The 23,432-nt window shown below is 38.2% G+C and overlaps 2 protein-coding genes across 8 annotated transcripts; both read right to left on the bottom strand.

Moving 5' to 3' along the window:
* Positions 1 to 1,413: 1,413 nt before the first annotated feature.
* On the bottom strand, positions 1,414 to 13,945 carry eef1db (eukaryotic translation elongation factor 1 delta b (guanine nucleotide exchange protein)). Of its 4 annotated transcripts, none has more exons than XM_053645993.1 (9): positions 13,818 to 13,945; positions 6,186 to 6,300; positions 5,659 to 5,730; positions 4,806 to 4,874; positions 3,885 to 3,969; positions 3,598 to 3,704; positions 3,301 to 3,504; positions 3,013 to 3,207; positions 1,414 to 2,637 (listed from the first exon to the last, which is right to left on the bottom strand). In XM_053645993.1, exons 1-9 carry the CDS (start codon positions 13,916 to 13,918, stop codon positions 2,599 to 2,601), a joined length of 987 nt encoding a protein of 328 aa, XP_053501968.1. In that variant the 5' UTR covers positions 13,919 to 13,945; the 3' UTR covers positions 1,414 to 2,598. The 4 variants fall into 4 exon arrangements, with proteins under 4 accessions (XP_053501968.1, XP_053501978.1, XP_053501986.1 ...); XM_053646003.1 differs by having other exon boundaries at positions 3,301 to 3,501; XM_053646011.1 differs by lacking the exon at positions 4,806 to 4,874 and having other exon boundaries at positions 13,818 to 13,944.
* Positions 13,946 to 16,018: 2,073 nt separating this feature from the next.
* On the bottom strand, positions 16,019 to 21,897 carry pycr3 (pyrroline-5-carboxylate reductase 3). 4 transcript variants are annotated; one of them, XM_053645964.1, is made up of 8 exons: positions 21,626 to 21,896; positions 21,104 to 21,213; positions 20,866 to 20,956; positions 19,768 to 19,832; positions 19,420 to 19,599; positions 18,734 to 18,946; positions 16,498 to 16,590; positions 16,019 to 16,417 (listed from the first exon to the last, which is right to left on the bottom strand). In XM_053645964.1, the coding sequence occupies exons 3-8, from the start codon at positions 20,948 to 20,950 to the stop codon at positions 16,235 to 16,237; spliced, it is 819 nt and encodes a 272-aa protein (XP_053501939.1). In that variant the 5' UTR covers positions 20,951 to 20,956; positions 21,104 to 21,213; positions 21,626 to 21,896; the 3' UTR covers positions 16,019 to 16,234. The 4 variants fall into 4 exon arrangements, with proteins under 4 accessions (XP_053501939.1, XP_053501947.1, XP_053501956.1 ...); XM_053645972.1 differs by having other exon boundaries at positions 21,104 to 21,183; XM_053645981.1 differs by having other exon boundaries at positions 20,866 to 20,953; positions 21,104 to 21,897.
* Between the last annotated feature and the right edge of the window lie 1,535 nt (positions 21,898 to 23,432).

Here is a 23,432-nt window from a genome sequence, read left to right as displayed (position 1 = left end):
CTCCACTAAGTATTAAATACATTTCAGTTAGCGTGTTCAATAATTTTGTGTTATTCCACTTTATTACACAAAAAACTTAATTTATAGACTTTAATGTTGTGAATTCTTTCTATTTCCAGATTTCTTGAGTTAATACTGATGTCTGGTGAAAAGTTCATGTGAATAACCTCATTGGAAATATATTTAGTGAAAAAAATGTTGACGCATCCAATACTTATTTCCTCCACTGTGTGTGTGTGTATATATATATATATATATATATATATATATATATATATATATATATATATATATATAGGTGGATTGGATATACACGGTTGGTGGGTTGGATAATTTAATTGCGTTAATTGGATGGTGAGTACATGTTGGTAGAAGAGTAAAGGCAAACATTACTATTAGCACTGGACACTTTTTCTTCAAAGGTACATATACAAGTTTTAATAGAAACACATTAAATGTCCATCCATCCATCTTCCATACCACTTATCATACACAGGGTCTCGGGGGTAGTCTGTAGCCTATCCCAGGGAACTTGGGGCACAAGGCGGGGGGCACCCTGGACGGGATGCAAAAACATCGCAGGGCACAATCACACACACATTCACACATTATGGAAAATTTGGAAATGCCAATCAGCCTACAACATGTCTTTAGACTGGTGGAGGAAACTGGAGAACCCAGAGGAAACCCTGAAGCACGGGGAGAACATGCAAACTCCACACACATAGGGCAGAGGCAGGATTCAAACCCCCAACCCTGGAGGTGTGAGGCAAACATTCTACGTTACATTCACATGTACTTAAACTATTTAGCCCTGGTGTCAGGCTTCATCTGCTCACTGAGATGTTTGTTTGTTTTTTTATCCCCCCTAATACTGTAATGATTTATAATCACACTCTCCATTGAACTCTCCATTCCTCTGTCAAGATTCAGTCAAGATTTCTTCCTCATGTCATCTCTGGGATTTTTTCCTTATCAGTGTCTCCTCTGACTTACTCTTTAAGGACCTAAATTTACATTCATAATTCTGTAAAGCTGCTTTATGACAATGTTTATTATTACAATATCATGTAGACAAGCCACCAAGCCCAGAGAGAACTGAATATCGCAAACCTTTTCTGTAGCTATGAGGATTATAATATTAAAGAGAGAATACCAAAAAACAATAGCCCTTTAACACTAAAGGCATATATTTTTCAACTAGCATTTTATTGAGGAAGTGGGTGAAAGGAAGTTTCACTTCCAGCTGCTTAAAGAGGAATCACCGAATATTTCACAGATTACTCTGAGGAACTATTTATTATTACAAGTAAGAAATTTGTTAAATTAGGTATGTGTGAGCGCCTTTCTCAGTGGTTGTTGGTGATTGAACATAAGTAACAGGGATTCTCAGAACATTAAACAATTGGAGAATACAGTCAACACAGTTTATTGGTTACAGCGACAATGGGAAAAGACAGTACCTGAGAGAAAAAGAACATCAGTCACGTCTGAGTATAGTTGATCTGTTTTAGTTTCTCTATGTATCCCAGGGGCATGGGGAAAGTGCAGATTTTGGGTCTACGGCTGAAGCTGGAGCATCATGGCTGGATCTTTTGCAATAGCACAACAGGCTCAGAGAAAGCTACGTATACAGGTAGGTTTACATACACTCACAGAACATCCTGCAAGTCATTTAATCTATCTCCAGAGTTTAAATACAGAATGGTCAAAGTGTACATGTATGATGCAGATACAGTCCCTTGACATTCTCCTAAAACTGTAATGATCTGAGATTAAATAAGGCTTTATCCACTGGTCTTTAGAGCATTGGGCAACATTACTTGAAATAAAAATAGGGGGGAAAAAAACTCACATCTGTATATTTCATATAAACACAATGAGTGAAAATTTTTTATTTATTTATTTTTTAAATCAGAGCTTGGTATTTAATCAGTCAAAGACAAAACCAATCGTTACTTCATATTAACATGAGACTATCACGTTCCCTTTCAGTAATATTGTATTGACTGTATTTATTTTCAGCATTACTCAATTTGTTTGCTAGTAATCCAATTAAAAAATATTTGTAGATGAAATAAAAGTTCAGGTGGGACCAGCTGATGAAGGACTTCTGTCCAAAATGTTCTGTTTATTTATTTATTTTTTGGAAAAGTTGTGTACTACACTACAATTAGAACAGTAATGCACTGTAGCTATTCTCTGGATTCTTCTACAATTACAATCATCAGCTTTTCCACATAAAAAAAAAATAAAAAAATTGTGAACTGCTACATCATCATCAATCTGGACCATCTACAGTGTGCACATTTTAACTCCGTATATCTTTAATACACATTCAGATCTTGCAACTCATCTTGTAAAAGTCAGAACTGCAAATACAGCTGCACATTTTGTTGCTTTGGGGTTTTTGTTGTTTTCTTGTACATTACTATTTGTGTTTCCTGGAATATAAAGAGTACAGTACGCATAATTTTACAGTTAAAAGCACAACGTAAAAAGTCCATAATAAAGTCAGGGCTCTTTATTGTCAAATATTATTTCATTAATAGCGTGTGTGTAGTGCAGGTGGACATGATTGAAAAGTATGTTAGTGCTTTAAATCTTATTGAAGGCTGCTACATCCACACTTTGGACCTGCAAAAGACACAGAAATAAGCGTCAGAATACACACACTGATAGCATACACAGGAGATGTGGGGGGAGGTAAAGTGAAACTGATTACTGAGGCCCTGAATGCAGGTGGGTTTTTTTTTGCTGTTTTTTTTTTTTTTTTTTAAATAAGAGGAGATGGTAAGTACGCTACAATGTGAGGTGACATCTGAATTTCCCTTGCGGCATTTGTTGTGGGGGGAAAAAACCAAACAAAGAACGTTTTTTGTTTTTTTTTTGCCGTTTACTTGCCATTTCAGATGTGGGAACTTTGCCTTTTATGGCATTCTGTGGGCGTCACCAAATGCAAATCAGCTGGTAATGTACAGAGGTACTGTACATGCATCCATATATACTTACATAGTCTTCAAACTTAGTGATCTCCTCCTCCAGTAGGTCTGTTCCCACCTTGTCGTCCTCAACCACACAATTGATCTGTAGCTTCTTAATACCGTAACCAACCGGTACCAGTTTGGAGGCACCCCAGAGCAAGCCGTCGACCTGGATCGACCTCACACACTCCTCCATCTTCGCCATGTCGGTCTCGTCATCCCACTACACATAATATACACACACGGCCTGAAATTGACTGAAGTGATACGCAGCATGATTCACAACATGCAAAGAATAGAACACTAACTGACGTACAGGCTTGACATCCAACAAGATGGAAGATTTGGCGATAATTGCAGGTTTTTTGGCCTTTTTGGCTGCATATTCCTGGAGCCGCTGCTCCTTGAGACGCTCTGCTTCTTCATCCACCTCATCGTCGCTGCCGAACAGATCTATATCATCATCCTCGTCATCTGCTGGCGCAGGAGGTGTTTTCTGCGTAGGAGGAGCAGTCTTCTGCTGGAAAGGAAAAAAAAAAGCAGCATGGAAGCATGTAAAACAACTCATTTCCATGGTGCATAAATGTCCAAGAGCGTATTTCTGTTTACTCACAGAAGAAGCGATTCCATTAACCACTGCCGCTGGGGTTGCTGGCCTTTTTTCCAGGACTGAGACTCGACTCTCCAGGTTAGAGAGAGCGGAACGCAGCTCCTCAACAACTGAAAGCAAGAGTAATGAGGCAGAGAGTCATTGAGGATTCGCTTAAAACAAACAAACAAATAAAGAAATGAAATTTCTGCCCTAGACTTGCAACATTAAAAGCACAGAAAGCATGTGCAGTATTCGAACGGTAACTAATAGGCCTCATGAATTTATAAACTCTCAGATCTTTCTCGTACTTTTTTGTAGACTGTGGTTCTCCAGTTCCAGTTTCTTCATGCGTGTGAGAAGTTCCCCGTGTTCGGCACCACTGCCTCCTGCCGTCTGCAAACACCGACACGTACACACACGGCTGTAGTTTACAGTTTATTTGCAAATAAAGAGCCCCGGAAGCCTACGTCAATGTGACACACATGCAAATATGACCCCTTTGACCTCTGATATTAACATATGCCTCAAGTGATCGGGTCAAAAGTGGACACCTGAGCCTACAACCGTTCAGACTTGGCCTTCTCATGACTGACCACCAAATTATAAATATATATAATTTGCTTCATTCAGCAATCATACAACCAAGCGTGCAAAATTGGCAGTGCTCTCTGGGTGGGATGGATGGTCTACGTTTTCTCGCCTGTCAATCAGAGAGTCACAAGCCAATCGTGGACAGCTGTGAGTGCGTGTATGTGGAAGAGGGCAGAAGACGCTTTCTTCGGCGTGTGTTACGCTGATGTCATGTATATCAGAGGAACAGATCACAGCGTGTCACTAAGACACACATGAGCCAGTTTTTACACTTGTACTCATCACTGACCGCTTATTATCCCATCACTCAAGAGACACGTTAATAAAAGGGGCCTATTATAAACATACAAATATACAGCACACACATACTGAACAATGTTTTGAGTCTGTTTTTCTTTTACCAATTTACTGTAAGCAACAGTCTTTTCGAAGATGGTTTATTTGTCTTGAGTGAATACTCAACTGAGCACTGGACAACACAAACAAATGCATGCAAAGGACAGGAGCGAAAGATTAAGATTTAAAAATAAATTTTTTTAAAAAAAATTGTCCACACCACAGCACGCGCAAACAATGTTTTTCGGTTGACTAATTTGGACCAATGTGTTGCGACATGTAACTGTTACACACACGCTTACAGTGAGGCTGTGGGAAAGGGTTGGGGATTTATGGGCAGAGCCTGCAGTTGGCTGCAAGGTCGTCTTCAGCTGAGGGAGAGAACACGTATAGAGATAAGGTGCTGGAAAAGACAGTGAGAGCAAGGTAACACACACACACATACACACACACATTCTCATGCACATACATACACACACATTTACACACTCACACACACCATGTCTCTCTTGCACTCTCCAATTTAATCTCAATCAGTTTAACCTTCCGTTGTTTCCCTTTCTCTCACACTCAACCAAGTTAAAATAAAAAAATTTTTAAATGAAGCAAGAAAAAAAAAAAAATCAGCAGCCTCTTTACACGGTATGTCCAAGTGGGAGAAACCATTCTGATGGAATTTCCAAACGAGAAATGGTTAAGTTGCTTACGCAACTAAATCCCCCCACACTTACACCTGGAATAGCTTGATATATATTGGACGTTCACGCATTCTCCTTCAATGAGAGGCAAAAATAAAGACAATTTGATGAATTAGCCCAATATCTGTGCTGACAGTACCATTTATGAGCAATTGACAATTAAATGCAATGAAACAGAATACAGCATCCTATTTCACCTTAATCGCCGTCAGGTAAACGAGAATCGTAATAAGATTAAGGTGTGCCGTATTTCTAAACTGATATATTATTAAACTGATATGTTATTAAACTGAACTGTTATTAAACAGTGGTGCACTCGGGTTGGTTTGGATGAATTATATGCACAGACACCTGTATAGATTATGTGTTGTCTGGTATGAATGTGTCACAGTGATTAGAATGGCACGTCTTATTAAACCGTACACAGGACCATATTAACAGTACATGAGCTACTCACTCCAGCAAGAGACTTCTGGATGTTCTCTCGTGCTCTAGCAATGTCCTGAAGAATAGTATTAGCACCCGAGTCCTGCATTTTTAGATAAAGAGAACAGAGCCATATAGGTTCATTTTGTGTACATACATACATACATATCTGTATAGACTGCACATTCATATATATATATATATATATATATATATATATATATATATATATATATATATATATATATATATATATACACACACACATTATATAGATATATATATTTTATATAATATATATATCTATATAATGTGTGTATATATATATATATATATATATATATATATACACACACATTATATAGATATATATATTTTATATAATATATATATATATATATATATATATGTGTGTATATATATATATATATATATATACACACACACACTAATTGTATATTATTATATATATATATTTACATACACACACACACACACACACACACACACACACGTACACACACACACACACACGGATCACCTGGAGCATGTGCATACCTGGGGAGGTAGCGTGGGGCCATTCATCCTCTCATAGAACTTTCGTTCAGCCTCATCGTAGCGAGGCTTGTCAAACCATATCTTCTCTTGAGCCAAGAACTCCATTGCACTCATTCTGGAGACATAAATCAGAGGCACTACTTCAGCACGAGGACATAGGACAAGCCAATACAAGATTGCGTAAACAAAAAGAAAACAAACAAAAAAGTATCCAAATGAATACAGGTACACAAATTTGTGACAAAGAGTCTAAACAAAGCAGAAACAAATAAGACAAAACACGTGAAGAGCAAATGGTATAAAAGAAAGAAACAAGTCGAGTTCGACATGGATGCCTCCGCCACCAACAAGTCTAGTCCTTCTCGTTACTAATGTATACACCAGAACTACATTTGCAATCAAATTTATTTCAACCCCCATTGCAAATCAGGTTTATTGTCAAAATTTTTACTTTAATGTTCATTGCAACTGCAGCTTAAAAATATACATCAAACAGGAAGGAAGCTACTGAAAAAAACCTATTTCAGACCTTGCTTTGACCTTGACCATGTTTGGGTCGATTCCAAAGTCTGATCAGTTCATCTGCTGGTTATTTATTTATTTATAATTCCAATATATATAAAAATCCTACAAACAAACCACCACTTGTTCTTGAGACATCACATTTAGGAGAATCTTGGACGGACGCACAGACACAGTGATGAATGGCCGGATGGTAAAAAACATAACAATGAAATTGGGTCTTGAGTAGAGGTCGACCGATAGTGGATTTAACCAATACCCATCACTAAGTTGGGCAGTACCTGCAAATAACCGATTAAGCTTTTTAAATTTATACTAAATGAAAACATAGCATTCAAAGTACAATACTGTTGAACTTTATTACAAAAATAAACAGTACTGACTTTACCATGAAAATGTACTGTACTTTTTAAATATGTATGTATATATATATATATATATATATATATATATATATATATATATATATATATATATATAAACTATTAATAAATATGAAAGTAAATAAAATCCAAACTGAACCAAAAAGTAAAACTCCAAATAACAAATAAAAAGAGGGACCCCCAAAAGTAATCAAAAAACACTTCAAATAACACAACAAAATTTGTCAGTGAGTTTTTTAATCACCTCTAGAGGCCGCTCTCGTACTGCATAATGAAAGTAGACCCTTCTCAGCCGCTCCAGCAACCGTCGCAACCGGGAAAAACTATCGGTGTGGATATTTGCCGATAACCGATAGTTCCAGCAATCTGTGCCGATTAATCGACAAAACCGATCTACTGGTCAACCTCTAATCTAGAGTTCCTGCCCATGAAGGTATACTGTAAGTACCAGCTTTGTATGACAGTCAGGAAGGAAGACATTGACTCCACTCAGTGGCGGAGGCATAAAAATTATAAATGAAAATCAAATTATTATACATGGTGTCCTAGACTAAACATGAGAAAATAAAGTATAATAATGAACAGAATAAAAAAAAAGAGAATACATAAAAATGGGTCTAAAATTACTGCGCACATATTTACTTTACTTATTTTATATTTCATTGTCAAGTTTTGTGTGTATATGCTACCCATTTTTTCCCCTTTACCAATTTGGTCACCAGCCAATCCTCACCCACCAGCCAGCTCTCCCCCATCATGCAACAGCTACAAACCGGTGAGGGTGAAGGCTAACCTCTGCGACACAGGAAGCCAGCACAGAGGAAAGCGCTATCCACCCTCTTCTGCATACACAAGCTCACAGCCACCTGCGATTGGCTAGTGTTGCAGTGACTGACAGGAGAGAGACAGAATGCCATCCACCCCACCCAAAGGGAGCACGGCCAATTTTGCTCCCTTGGCTCCCGTCCACGGATGGCTGTGGCATCGTCAGGATTCAAACTCGCGAACTCCTGACGATAGGGCGAACGCTTTTCTGTCGCGCCACTCGGGAGCATAAGGATGTGCAATTTGACTGTGTGTATATAGTCAAAGTCGTACTTCGGCGATAGGCTACGGCTGGTTTTGGTCATAATGGCTTCGTAGAAACGAGTTTCCGCCTCCGCATAACGACTGCGTTCTAGCCACACCCTCTCGCTGTCTGCATGCAGATAGTGACATAATGCACTGCTTCCTTTCATTTCTCCATCAGCGCCAGGTTTCTTCTCCTTTCTCTGATCAGATTTGGCTTTGTTAGTGACAGCGACACGTGGATGCCCGAGGCATGCTTGCTCTTGCTCTCCATTGCGTGTGGAATGAGGCTCATTCACATGGTACAGTTTCTGGTAGAAAGCTGCTTCTGCACGGTCATAGAGAGGCTTCTGAAACCACACCCCTTGGAGGAATGCTGGCACAAAAGGCAGGCCATTAATTGGCGCTGAGGCAGGAGTGGCAGGAGTTGGGGTTTGTGACAGGTAGCCTTCGTCACATAATGTATGGGTTAAAGGGCTATCGGGCAAGAACTGAAGTGAACGAGGGGTGGTCATTGAATCTGGGCGTGTAGGAGATTGGTCAAAGATAGCCTTGGGTAAAGAATTTTCTTGGCTGCGCTGGGAATTTGAGGTACTTGCAGCAGATGTGGTCCCATTTTGGCACTCTTGAAGCCTCATATAATAGTGGCTTTCTGCTCTCTCGTAAGCTCTGGAGTCAAACCATACAGCAGCACGCTCCGAACACAGGCCCTGTATGACCGCGCTGGACATACAGCCTCCGACGTCCGAACGGCCAGTGGTTTTGGCCTCCACATTGGAATTGATTACAATTCTCTGCGGCATTACGCTGCATCCGGCGCAGACCAAAAGCGGGAAGAAGAGAGAAGAGAAGTAGAGTCACGAGGGATAAAGTGTTAATTATTAAGTAAAGAAGAAGAAGAATTACATGAAAATAAGAAGCACACACACAGAGACAGGTAGGACAATGCATGCAAAGACACTGAGGTGGTAAACTGTGAATATCTCCAGCAAAAAATAAAGATATCAGAAGATTCTCAGAACAGCACAGCGCTTCCCAGTCCAGTAGTACTAAATCTGTACTACCGAGGATTTACAGACATGCAGTTTGACATGAGCCATGTATGCCTTATGTATTTATTTCAAATCAAATGATTTACAAAAGCAAACTGAAATGCAATCTTCAATGCAATCTCTTTCACATAATAGAAAATAAATATTTCAAAAAAAGTTCTCCCAAAAACGATTAAGAGCTCAGAGTTTGCATTCAAAACCTAGTTTAAAAAAAAAAATTTAAAAAAAGGCTAAAATGGGTATTTCCAAAGCATATTTCTGAACTATGACTGGGAATTGATGAATGAAGTACACTTATGCGACGTTCAGATTTATCATGCATTCAATGGTTTTTGCCTGACGTATACAAACCTGATCCAGTCTTACCTTAAGTAAAGAGTAACACAATAAGCAAACAAATGGCACTAATGTGTGCTCAGATTGTTCTTCACCCAGTCAGCAGCAGGAAATAAAACAGATAAAGCCAGAATCAGGCTTGATTTTATTTGATTAGGATTTTGGCAGGCAAATTTAGCCAGGACCACGCTTGTTTCCTGACATACACTACATGGCCAAAAGTATGTGGACCCTAGGGCTGCACAATTATGGCCAAAATGATCATCACGATTATTTCGATCAATAATGAGATCACGATTATTCACTGATTTTAGGGACGACATATTTTTATTGCACTTTCACATTTAAATAAACAGACCGCTGCTTTCACCTCCATGTTGTGCTACATTCCTGCTAATGTGCAAATCTTTGCATCAAATTAGACTGATCCTTAAAGTGCATCATCTCTTAGAAGAAAAATATAAATAACATTGTACTCAAAATATAGGATAAAAATGCTATCAACCAAATGAAAATATGCATCAAATATAACAATATGCAACCAAATGAAAACAATTCAGGCGAATTGCAGAAAAGGCAATAACAGTGTTTACAGGAGGAGAGACGCAGCCAGATCACCCAATAGAGTGGTGCAGGGATGACGTCATTTTGTACCGAAACCTGGAAGTTATCATCACACATTATGTCGAGTTCCCTCGACATAAACCCAATAGGATTTTCCCATAGGCTTTTGGATTATTGCAAAAAATAATCTCTGTGATCAACAAAAGTTTACAACACTAACACGTTTTGTCCATCAAGATAATTTTCACAAATGAACACAACTTTTATGAAGTCTGAAGCCTAAATACAATCGCCAGAAATAAACAGCTAACCGTACGCTATAAACGAAATACACCACTATCGCTCGACTTCAACATCATCACCAATCTTCCGACAACTTTTCCAAACTTGATTTAAAACATTTTCCATAATACAGATTTACTCTGTGGATGAATCTTCATCCACATTTTTTGGAATTGTGCACAGCAAACCTGAACCAGTTTATCTGCAAAGTTTTTTCCTGTTTGGCGTGATGACGGCGTTTAATGTCCCCGACAACGTCATTTAGCAACATGTTAGCAATCACCTTTATCAATACACGTAAAAGATTAAAAAAATAAAATAAAATCAGGAGTGGGGTATTACTGGTGTACTTTATGTCGTAGAATAAAACGTGAAAGTATTTTGAGCTTGTGTTCACCACAGACCTTACTTCAGGCTTTTAACCAAAATTCCATATAAAAAAAACAACAAAAAAAAACACTGACTTTGGGAAGATGGAACCCAGAAGGGCTAAAATGCGAACTCGTTTCCGGGTTCTGGCGTTACAAAATGACGTAATCCCTGAGCCACTCTATGGTGATTGGCTATAAGTTTAATTACAGCGCTTGATTTGATATGCAGCGGAGGACGATCTGTAAACGTCAATATCGCAGTCGATCATGTTCATGTAATCGTGAGCAGTTAAAATCGTAATCAAAATCAATATTCAATTAATTGTGCAGCCCTAGTGGACCCCTGACCACCATTCCCATATGTGGTTGCTCCCCAAACTGTTGCCACAATGCTGGACGCACACAACTGTCAGACATCTAGAATGTCTTTGTATGCTGTAGCATTACAATTACCCTTCTCTGGTACTGAGGCCTAAACTTGTTCCAGCATGACAATGTCCCTGTGCACAAAGCGAGCTCCATAAAGACATGGGAAAGGTTGATGTGAACAGCCCCAATGAACACCTTGAACGGCAAACAAATCTGGAATGGGATGCTCAACAAGCACATATGGGTGTGATGGTCAGGTGTACATATATACACATACACATATACACACATCTACACATATACACACACAGTGCCCTCCACTGATATTGACACCCTTGGTAAATATGAGCAAAGAAAGCTGTGAAAAATTGTCTTTATTGTTTAACCTTTTAATCTTTTGTTCAAAAAAATCACAAAAATACTCTCATGGATATCAAACAATTGCAAATAAAACACAGTTTTATCCAAATCCATTGTTAAATACACGTGTGCAACAATTATTGACACCCCTATGAATTCAAATGAGAAATATATATTTGAAGTATATTTCCATTGATATTTAAAAAAAAAAATTAGTACACCTGGTGACTTGGAACAGGAAATTGTTCAACCATGACTTTGTTTCACAGCAATATAAATATGAGGTAATACACAGGCCAAATTCCCTTAGTCATTCATAACAATGGGTAAGACCAAGGAATATAGATGTGATGTGCAGCAAAAGGTTGTTGAGTTTCACAAAATGGGAAGTGGCTATAAGAAAATAGCACAAGCATGGAAAATGTTCATTTCCATCATCAGGGCAATAATTAAGAAGTTCCAGTCAACTGGAGATATTATGAATCGACCTGGAATTGGACATGTGTCTATATTTTTTTAATACACTGTGAAGAGGATGGTTCAAGTGGCCAAAAAATCTCCAAGGATCACACCTGGAGAACTGCAGAAGTTAGTTGCGTCTTGGGGTCAGAAAGTCTCCAAAACTACAATCCAAAGTCACCTACAGCACCACAAGTTGTTTGGAAGGGTTTCAAAAAAAAAAAAAAAAAAAATCCTCTACTCTCATCCAAAAACAAACTCAAGCGTCTTCAGGTTGCCAGACACTACTGGAACTTCAAATGGGATCGGGTTCTATGGTCAGATGAAACCAAAATAGAGCTTTTTGGCAGTAAACACCAGAGGTGGTTTTGGTGCACACAGAGAGGCAGCCATATGGAAAAGTACCTCATGCCCACGGTTAAATATGGAGATGGCTCTTTAATGTTTTAGGGCTGTTTTTCTGCCAGAGGACCTGGACATTGTCTTAGGATACATGGCATCATGGACTCTATCAAATATCAACAGATATTAAATGAAACCTGACTGTCTCTGCCAGAAAGCTTAAAATGGGCCGTGGTTGGATCTTCCAGCAGGACAATGATCCAAAACATGCATCAAAATCAACACAAAATCCTGCCATGGCCATCCCAGTCCCCTGACCTGAAACCCATTGAAAACCTGTGGGGTGAACTGAAGAGGAGAGTCCACAGAGTGGACCTCGAAATCTGAAGGATCTGGAGAGATTCTGTATAGAGGAATGATCTCAGACCCCTTGTCATGTATTCTCCAACCTCATCAGGCATTACAGGAGAAGACTCAGAGCTGTTATCTTGGCGAAGAGAGGTAGCACAAAGTATTGACTAAAAGGGTGTCAATAATTGTTGCACACCTACATTTAACAAAAGGTTTTATTTTTATATATATATATATATATATATATATATATATATATATATATATATATATATAAACAGTGTTTTGTTTGCAATTGTTTGATATCCACAAGAGCACAGTATTTGTGTGAATTTTTTTAACAAAAGATCAAAAGGTAAAACAAAGAAATTTTCACAGCCTTCTTTGCTCGTAGTGGATGGCACTAATTATATATATATATATATATATATATATATATATATATATATATATATATATATATATATATAAATAAGTGTGTGTATACATGTACATACTCAAACAATACACCATATCATGTTGGTGGCTTCAGATGATGAAGACTCACCTCAAGCACTTAAAGGGCATCTCATAAATATTATTAATGTAAAGCACTAGAATAACCACAATATAAACAAGCCATAGTCCAAATGCAATCAGCAAGTGTTTACATTACTTAAAAATGTATCCATCCCTTCAGAAACTGAACCAAACTTATCACGAAGTACCAAAGGTAGCAAAAAGTAAAAGGAAGAGTGGAAAATATCAGACATTTTATTACATTGTTATGGCTTTAAGCTTTCACCAAGTGCGCATGCGGACAGCCATAACCAAGTGCGCATGCGCACGTCCTCATTCTGCCTCCATGCTTGATTCTGCTAGCTAACACTGCTAACTATATTAGCTAGGCACATCACCCTTCAAAATCTAAATGTGACTCGAAAATGAGCCAATAGTTAAAAAAAAAAAAAGAAAAGAGAGGAAACCACGTTTATGTCATATAAGATGCTTTATCCTGTTTATCCTTATGTGACCGTGACGATTCATTTCGCCACTTTCGGCATAGCAGTTCCTTAAAAGACACTGATTAATAACATTTCAAGAATCGTTATAAAAAATGTTGTAGATCTCTATACCGAGAAATATGCTGATAATGAATTATATCTCGTAACCCAAAAAAATACACATACTCACTTTGTGAAAAGTGAATGAAATGTTTCGTCAAAACCTGGAGCGAAACCTGACAAGACAGCTCTGGGGTGCTGAAGAGAGATTGGCCGTGTGGGCAAGTCCATTCGTCACGGCGGGTCAAAACTATTGCAGTATTACAGTTCGAAAACATGTCTTTTCACAGCCAGACTGATGAGACTTAAATTTGAAGCGTCTTAAATTCACATTTTCCTAGTAGTCTTAGAAACCAAAGTAGTAAAAAGAATATGTTCTGTATAATATTCCACTTCCTAAATGGTATAGTCCGCCGAGTTCGTGGAATCTCGCGAGAACTCGTAACGAGAGCAAAAAGGTGTGTTCGAGTTAAACTGCGCCTCGCGTCTTTGACAGTCAGTTCAAATTCACTTAGTGTGCAAGCATGAACCATTGCAGATTAATTTATGTTAAACCAGTAACCAATTTATCTTCCGATATATGGGCAAAAGTATGTGCACACTTGTCCATGTGGTTCTTCCCCAAACTGTTGCCACAAAGTTGGAAGCACACAGTTGTCTAGAACGTCTTTGTATGCTGTAGGATTACAATTTCCCTTAACTGGAACCTGTTCCAATATGACAATGCACCTGTGCACAAAGTAAGGTCCGTGACGACATGGTTTACTCAAGTGTTCTGCACAGAGTACTGACCTCAACCCCACTGAACACCTTTGGGATGAATTGGAACACCAACCGTGCCCCAGGCCTCCTCAACCAACATCAGGCCCAGACCTCAGTAATGCTCTTGTGGATGAATGGGCAAAAATCTCCACAGCCACGCTCCAAAATCTAGTGGAAAACCTTCCTAGAAGAGTGGAGTTTATTATAACGGCAAAATCGGGAATGAAATATCGAAAAACATTGGCGTATTGGGGTGGCCATCTAGGTTGGGGGAAAATACTAACCCACATACACAGAAACTGGCATAACATGGCTGTGTATTACCTGAGAAGGAGGATCCCCATCAGACATAAAAGGTGCACACCTAAGGAACATTGGTTTACTGTCTAGCAAGGTACAAAAAAAAAAAAAGAAGTCATAACTAACATGACAGCCTACATCCTGTGAAGCACTCTAGTGTTCTGATTTCAATATCATTAACTTTCAGAAGATAATAAGAGGAAACACAATGTTGTTCGTTGTATTCAGTTGGACCAGGGAATACTTTGCTTCTGTGTTAGCTAGCTAATCTAGCTTGTTGCTCACCATTGCTCAGGCAATCATGAAATGAACGTTCAACTTCCCAGAGATGTTGTACTGGACATTATGTTATTATAATATGTAACTAGACTATTAGATTTCTCCTTCTTCTTCTTCTTCTTCTTCTTCTAATAATAATAATAATAATAATAATAATAGTCCAATTGTATTATTTAGTAATGACCACAATACTGAAATAGTGCATAGTCTGAAACATTGAGGATGTATAGCCAGAGACCTAAAAGACAACCCCAAAGTGCAGAATTAATGCTGATAAGTTCTATTGTAGTTGGCAAAAAAGGACCACAGCCACATTATTTTGATGCAGGTGTGGAAAATCTAAACATGGTTTGCCTATAGTTTGCATTGCTGTCATAAAAGTGCACGAGCCAACATATGTTGAACATTGATTTTTTACCAGTTTCAATATATTTTACTTTTAAATTTTATATGCAATACACACTACTCCTAAGTGATAACTTGTGAGTTTTTAATGGGTTCATCTCAAATGGCTCAGTGTTGGACATATAAGCGAGAAAAGGACTTCATCTTAAATATGAAATAAATTGTATAACAGAATGGCACGTAGGCTACATATTATAGTTGGAATAGGAGGTGATTGGAATAAGCCTTTGCTGTTAAAAACAACAGATGCATATAAAGAACAATATAATCATGTATGTCTTTGTGAGAACTTCCACTGCTCTAAAAGAACTTGGATGGATATGTGAATAATAAACATTTAACTTTTTCCATGTAGGGTCTGTCCTCAATCACATATCGCGGTTACAGTTTTGCCAGAGAAACCAAACCTTTGAGTAAATGGTCTATTGAACATGCTTCTAAATTTGGTGCACCATTTAATTAACTTTTTCTATTCATGTCAGAATGCTTTCCCAAACAATGCTTTTGACAAAACCTTTGCAAAATATATTACAATAAACTAGCATCTATTTAATAGACTCAGCAGACAGCGATACAAGAGATGTGTTTGTGATTTCATGTATGACTTAATTTAATGAATTTATGTACATTTAACCATGTATATTAAATTTAGACAGTTTTTCTAGTGCTGCTTTTTGATCTTCTACATATCTATAACTCTATGTTACTTTGTAACTAATGACTCATAGTCCAGTCTTGGCATCGTTTCTCTCTTTTCATCTCTTCCTCCCTCTATTTCTCGCAGACTGTCTCGCTCCTCCTTTATCTGCGCCCGAGTTCTCTTGCTCTTTCTGTTGCTGCCTCCACGGCCCCCATGACGGCTGCCCTGAGCCCTCCTTTTTCCAGCGCATGAAGTCCGTACACTGTGGTCCCGCCTGGAGTACACACTTCTGCCTTCAACTGTGCTGGATGTTTCTCACCATCTCGCAACAAATGACCTGCACCCTGTTAAAACCGTTCAAGTTATATATATTTTTAATAGACTAATGACTCATGTATATACAGTTGTAAGTAAAAATACTTACTAGTATAGTCTGGGCTGCAAAACGCTGAGCCAGCGCACTCGGCATTCCCATTTTAACAGCTCCTTCAGCCAGGGCCTCAGCAAACACGTACACCTATCAAGCATGTCAGATGGATGTTAAAATTATAAACGTGATCTCACAAAATTTCTTAATTGCTTAAAAGGTTTGTAATTTTTAATAGTACTTACAGACATACAGTCTCCTCTGAAAGTATTGGAACAGCAAGCCCAATACTATTTTGTTCGCTATACACTGAAGACATTTGGGTTTGAGATCAAAAGATGAATAGGAGATGACAGATCAGAATTTCAGCTTTCATTTCTACATATTTAAATCTAGATGTGTTAAACAACTGCTCATGAGTGGTTTGCAACTTGTGGTATGGCCTCTATATTTCTGCACTTGAACTCTTCTTCGAATGGTGGACTGTGATAACTTCACCGCTGCCCTGTGGCCGACCTGTTCTATGTCTGGTTGTTAGTACACCAGTGATTTCTTTTTTTTCCAGGACATTCCCAATGTTTGTGCAATGGCTATGATTTATTTCCCATTTTTCTCAGCTTCAAAATGGCTTGCTTTTCTCCCGCAGACAGCTCTCTGGTCTTCATGTTGGTTTATCCTTTTTAACAACAAATGCAGTCTTCACAGGTCAAACTGAAGGCTAAAACCAAGAGTAGACATTCAGAGCTATTAAGTCTTTAAAGAATCAATTAAACAGGGCAGCAAGAAACACCTATCTGTCCCATGTTCCAATATTTTTGATCACCTGGAAAAAATGGGTAGGTTCAAACAAAAAGGTGCCATGTTCTAAGGTGTTTAACACATCTAGATGTAAATATGAGGAAATGAAATCTGAAATTCTGATCCATCATTTCATATTTATCTTTTGATCTCAAACCCAAATATCTTCAGTGTTTAGCGAAAACAATAGTATTGGGCTTGCTGTTCCAATACCTTCGGAGGGGATTGTATAATAATCAGGTAATTGCAAAAGCACCATAGATTTTTTTTTTTTGCTAATATATTGGATAATCATTGGATATTGCTAGTTTTGTTTTAGACCTTTCTTTAAAGAGACTTTAAATCTACTGCTTTAGCATGATTTAACTGTGTAATAGTACACTGGGATAAAGAAATCTAAAACAGTTATCCTACAGAGGTTCCCACATCTATATTTAGCTGCAGCATTTATGATTTTTGATCAGCAATAAGGAGGGAGATACCTGAAAACACTAGGTATGTACAGTGGTGCTTGAAAGTTTGTGAACCCTTTAGAATTTTCTACATTTCTGCATAAATATGACCTAAAACATCATCAGATTTTCATACATGTCCTAAAAGTAGATAAAGAGAACCCAGTTAAACAAATGAGACAAAAATATTCCACTTGGTCATTTATTTATTGAGGAAAAGGATCCAATATTACATATCTGTGAGTGGCAAAAGTATGTGAACCTCTCGGATTAGCAGTTCATTTGAAGGTGATATTAGAGTAAGGTGTTTTCAATCAATGGGATGACAATCAGGTATGAGTTAAACATCCTGTTTTATTTAAAGACAATGACCCTAAGCACACAAGTCATTTTACCAAAGAACGGTTAAAGAAGAATAAAGTTAATGTTTTGGAATGGCCAAGTCAAAGTCTTGACCCTAAACCAATGGAAATGTTGTGGAAGAACCTGAAGCAAGCAGTTCATGTGAGGAAACCCACCAACATCCCAGAGTTGAAGCTGTTCTGTACTGAGGAACGGGCTAAAATTCCTCCAAGCCAATGTGCAGGACTGATCAATAGTTACCGCAAACGTTTATCTGCAGTTATTACTGCACAAGGGGGTCACACCAGATACTGAAATCAAAGGTTCACATACTTTTGCCACTCACAGATATGTAATATTGGATCATTTTCCTCAATAAATAAATGACCAAGTAAAATATGTTTGTCTCATTTGTTTAATTGGGTTCTCTTTATCTACTTTTAGGACATGTATGAAAATGTTTTTCATATTCATATCATATTTATGCAGAAATGTAAAAGATTCTAAAGGGTTCACAAACTTTCAAGCACCACTGAATGTAACTGCGGTTCTATACGGTGCATTGTTTCATGTCATCCTTTTTGAAAGTGCAAAAAAAAGCCGACACTCTGATATGCTGAAACCTGCGACACTGGACTGCACCGTGTTGCAGGTTTCCAAACCTGATTTTTCATACTGTTTACTAGTGTTGTCATACTCACAAAAGCCACACCACTGCCACTTAGGCCTGTGTGGGCATCGATCCAGGACTCAGGTCCAACCTCCACCAGTCCACAAGGTGAGAGGAGAACCTTCAGCTGAGAAGCCACCTCCTGCTTGTCCTCTGTTCCACACGCCAGGAGTAGAGCTCCTTCCTGAAGCATGCACGGAAGATTCGGCATCAGACGCATCACACAGGATCCTCCGGGCAACAACTAGACCGAGAAAATTGAGGCGATTTAAAGTTATCTTTTTTAGACTACATTTTAATACATTCACCTGCCACTTTAATAGGAACACCTGTACTCCTGCTTATTCATGCATTATCCAAACAGCCTGGTCTTTGTCAAACTGTCCAGTTTGACGTGAGCCTGAACACAGTGTAGCCTCAGATTCCGGTTATTAGCTGATGGAGTGGAACCTGATGCTTTTCTGCTCACTGTGGTTGTAAAGAGTGGTTATTTGAGTTACAGTGGCCTTCCCGACAACCCGAACCTGCCTCCCATTCTCCACTGACCTCTCTCAGCAGTCAGGCATTTCCTTGTGAACATTAACTGAAGCATGATGTTGTGCTTTGCACTGCTGCCACATGATTGGCTGACTGGATAATTACATGAATGTTCAGGTGTACCATTCCATTAAAATGACCAGTGAGTGTATATACAGTAGAAATAACAGCATCTCTCACCCCTTCAAGTGTTCCTATTGTGACTCCAGCTGCCACCGAGACAATAATGTGTTGTGGAGTGATGTGCTCCGAGAGTGCACGTAGGACAGTGGGGATCAGATGGGGTTTGACTGCCAGGAAGACCAGACGAGAACTATGAATAACTTCCTCATTCGAATGCGTGACTGCAACTCCCATTGCCTGGAGTAAAAACAGTGGCCAGAATATAGTTACTAAGACTGCTTGGTTGGTATTTAGAAAATGATAGTCCTACTCCAGAATTCTTAAAGCATGTTTGATTGCATTGTGGGTATTTTATACTGCATCATACTGTACATAAGCATAACCAATAACGCAAGTGTGATTTACCTGGAAGCGGGAAAAGTTGTTTTTGGACGGGGCGCTTACAATCACATTAGACGCGACAACATCACCTAATAATGCAGAACACACAAGCTCCTGTATTGTTCTTTAAAACAGAACCTTTGGAATAGTGATGAAAGTCATGAGACACAAGCTAAGCTGGAAACTTAGAGCTTGCACATCTACCTTGTGTGTACCAAATAATCTGTTTTCACACTTCCGTATCACAACTCTAGCATCGTTGTGAAAGTACTAGGGAAGGTACAGGTACAAGGGGAACAAAACAGCCTGAAATGCTATATAGGGTTAAGCAATATATTGAAAATGATCATATTACAATACATGAAGACATTTTCATGATACATGATGATACACTTGTCAGGAATTTACTGCACATTGGGAAAAATCTGTCAAAATGTAGAATAACTTGAAACTATTTCATTAAGATTAGCTGTGTGTGAAGCTTGTTTAACAATGAGATGAAAGGTGTCAAGAAAATCCTACAGAAACAGCTCATCTTTATTTGAGGTTAATCAGAATAATTTCATTGATGACAGCTGTGTGATCATTACTTTTGAACATGAGATTAAATGTGATTGGTTCACAGCCACACCTCCAATTATAAAAGGGTGTGTGCACACAGGTTATTGTAGCTTCCCCCCCCCTATTTTGCCCTAAAATCTTTCTGATTGTTTTATGACTTGTAACTTCATATTAACGATGGGGAAAGTTCTGACATAATTGATCTCAGTTTCAAAAAATTTTCCATCACAAAAACATGCCACTTTAGCAGGGGTGTGTAGACTTTTTTTTTTTAATGAAATATCCACTGTAGAATTATGCTTATTTTCTATAAAAAGTTTTATAACAGCATGTAGTATTCAGTATGCCAGCCTGCTATTATCTCTGAAAACCTCCAGATGACAGTGTGACATTTTCAGATGGGACTTTTGTTCTGTTTTAGTTTAGTTTTTCTGGAACAATCAGGAAAATCCACACTCCTCACAAATCTACACTAGACTGTTCAAACACATGCATTTGCTGTTTTCAGTAAGGACAGTTTAATGAGCTGCTCTAGAGTAAATAAAGGGATTATATAGCTACCAGCTCTAAGGATGCCCTGTGCTATTCCATAAGCCATGTTTCCTGCTCCAATGAACCCAATCTTCAGCTGAGACAATTCATCCATGGTCTTCTGGAGGAAAAAGGGAATAAACAAAGTAACACTGAACACTCAACACATGTAAAGAGCTCAATGAATTCACTGTCTGCCACAGAGACGTGTTCAGTGAGTCTGAATGCACTGTAGATGAATTACAGGTGTTGATGTTGGTATACTTACAGCTGGGGTTTACAGCCTGTATGTTTATTAGGATGCACGTTCTGTTTTTCTCTCTCAATGAGCACAGAATATGCTGAATACTGAAACACGTGTCATGAAGAATTGACATCCTGTTTGGTAAATACCATTTTGGTATTTCAAAACAAAAGTCCCCATAAAAAAAATATATATAAATAAAAATAAAAAACCCCCACACGTTCGTCTGATGGGAAAAAAAAATCACACACAATATAATATTAAAAATATACTTTAAGAAATATACCTTCAGTGCATGCTCAGGAGAAAAACATTTCCAAATATAAACAAATAAATAAAAATATTTACACTATAGTGTCAAAAGTATGTGGACACGTGACCATGCCTCCCATGTGTTTCTTCCCCAAATTGTTGCTATAAAGTTTGAATTACACAATTGTCTAGAATACAGAAGAAGAAGAAAATCTGGACTGCATGCACATATATGGGCAGGATTTGTGGCATTTAGTGTGAATATGTTAGCCTATTATGTCTTTCAAATATTACCTTTCATGTAGTGTGTTATATAATTTATTATATAAGTTATATAAGTTTCAAAAATCAAACCGCAGGACAAACGGAGTTATTGACTCCAAAAAAAAAAAAGGAACCGATTCGGAACCGCTGAAAGAAGAAGTCGCTAGTAATTCCAGACTTACTTCCTACACAAAGCCCCGCCTCTGGTCTTGATTGGCTGCTTGCTGACAACGTTGGACCAATCACAACAGACTGCGATATCTGACCAATCAGAGCAGAGTATACTCTCTGACAGGAGGAGTTTAGAATTAATCTTTTAGAACGGATCATAGAATGAATCATTTGAGACACGGGGGTGGGGGGCGGGGATTATGAGTTTAAATTATGAGAACATTAAGTGTTTTATTGTATGAGACCTTTAAAACAAAATTAGGCACGTTTCAAAACCATAATAGGTGCGCTTTAAGGTCATATATAAAACAGTGACAAAATTCCCATTTAGAAGATATATGCATTCAAAATGTACAGTCTCTCTTTACTACCAATATGAATCAATGGAGGCACTTGATATGTCCTGCCCTGACGTCCTGTTTTAGTGGAAATTACATTATACATCGAATACGTTTCAAGGCACTTCACGGGGACTTTATATAAGACGTATACAGGATGTCCCAAAAGTCTCCATACATAGGGGAAATGAACAATTTTTAGCAAAATGTCTTCCATAATTTTTCACACTTAGGTTATATTATATATCTTTTCGGATAGCCTTTAAGAATGTCTTTGACAAAGGAAGAACGTATTGAAATCATTCTCATGGCTGGATCCTGAAAAGTTGCGATGGCCTTTAACAGGAAACATGGTGAGCACATCACACACAATACTGCTGCCAAACTTATTAACAAATTCAACAAGATTGGAAGGGTTGTGGACAAGCCGGGGCATGGATGTCCACAAACATCCACTGACGAAGGTACAATCGACATGCTGCTGGCAAATATTACAGCAAATGAGATCTGGATAAGGCTGTCTGCCAAATGCCATAAATGTAAGATAAAAATGACAAAAGTACATCCATTCATCGTTTTTTAATAACTGTTTTATCTTGGTCAGAGTCGTAGTGAAACTCTGGGACACGGAGCATGAAGCAGGAACGCACCAGTCCATTGAGCAGACACTATACACACACACATTCACCGTCATTACACCTACAGACCATTTAGAGTAGCCAGTCTGCCTACCTGCATGGAGACTGGAAAACGTACAAAACTCCACACAGCTCAGGATTGAACCTGGCAAATTGGAACTGTCCGGCAGCAAGGTTATAGAAATAAAATGCAAAATTGTAGTACTATTATGATTAAATATTGTGCACAAAAGCAGCATTGGAAAGTGGGAAACACATGTACACTTGAATTGAGTGATTAATACCCACAGTATATTGTTTTGATTATTGAAAAAATCTCTCAGTCTGTTCTGCAAAGATCTAGTCAGGTCTACACATAAGTATTCGGACAGACACAATTTACATAATGTTGTCTGTGTATACCACCACAATGGATTTGAAATGAAGCAATCAAGATGTGATTGAAGTGTAGACTTTCAGCTTTAATTCAAAGAGTTGAACAAAAATATTGCATTAACCGTTTAGGAATTACAGCTATTTTTACACAGTGCCTCCATTTTCACAGGCTCAAAAGTAATTTGGACAAACATTAGGATTATTTTTAATACTTGGATACAATGTTTTTGCAGTTAATGACTGTGTGTGTTTCTGGGTCATTTTGGATCATTATCCAGGACTGTGAAGTGCCGTCCTATCAGTTTTGCAGCATTT

The sequence above is a fragment of the Ictalurus furcatus genome, chromosome 2, assembly GCF_023375685.1.
Source record: "Ictalurus furcatus strain D&B chromosome 2, Billie_1.0, whole genome shotgun sequence".
In the NCBI taxonomy this organism is placed as follows: Eukaryota; Metazoa; Chordata; class Actinopteri; order Siluriformes; family Ictaluridae; genus Ictalurus; species Ictalurus furcatus.
This window is presented reverse-complemented; position numbering and strand designations above follow the sequence as displayed.

Excerpts from the sequence above, each read along its gene's own strand:
- eef1db (XM_053645993.1), bottom strand. The coding sequence starts at position 13,918 with ATGGACTTGCCCACACGGCCAATCTCTCTTCAGCACCCCAGAGCTGTC. Across the intron at positions 3,970-4,805 it reads CCCTTTCCCACAGCCTCACT|ACGGCAGGAGGCAGTGGTGC; the intron begins GTAAGCGTGTGT and ends CGGTGTTTGCAG. Across the intron at positions 3,505-3,597 it reads TTAATGGAATCGCTTCTTCT|CAGAAGACTGCTCCTCCTAC; the intron begins GTGAGTAAACAG and ends TTTCCTTTCCAG.
- pycr3 (XM_053645981.1), bottom strand. The coding sequence starts at position 20,950 with ATGGATGAATTGTCTCAGCTGAAGATTGGGTTCATTGGAGCAGGAAAC. Across the intron at positions 19,833-20,865 it reads ACAGGGCATCCTTAGAGCTG|GTGATGTTGTCGCGTCTAAT; the intron begins GTAGCTATATAA and ends CTGCATTATTAG. Across the intron at positions 19,600-19,767 it reads ACAACTTTTCCCGCTTCCAG|GCAATGGGAGTTGCAGTCAC; the intron begins GTAAATCACACT and ends TTTTTACTCCAG.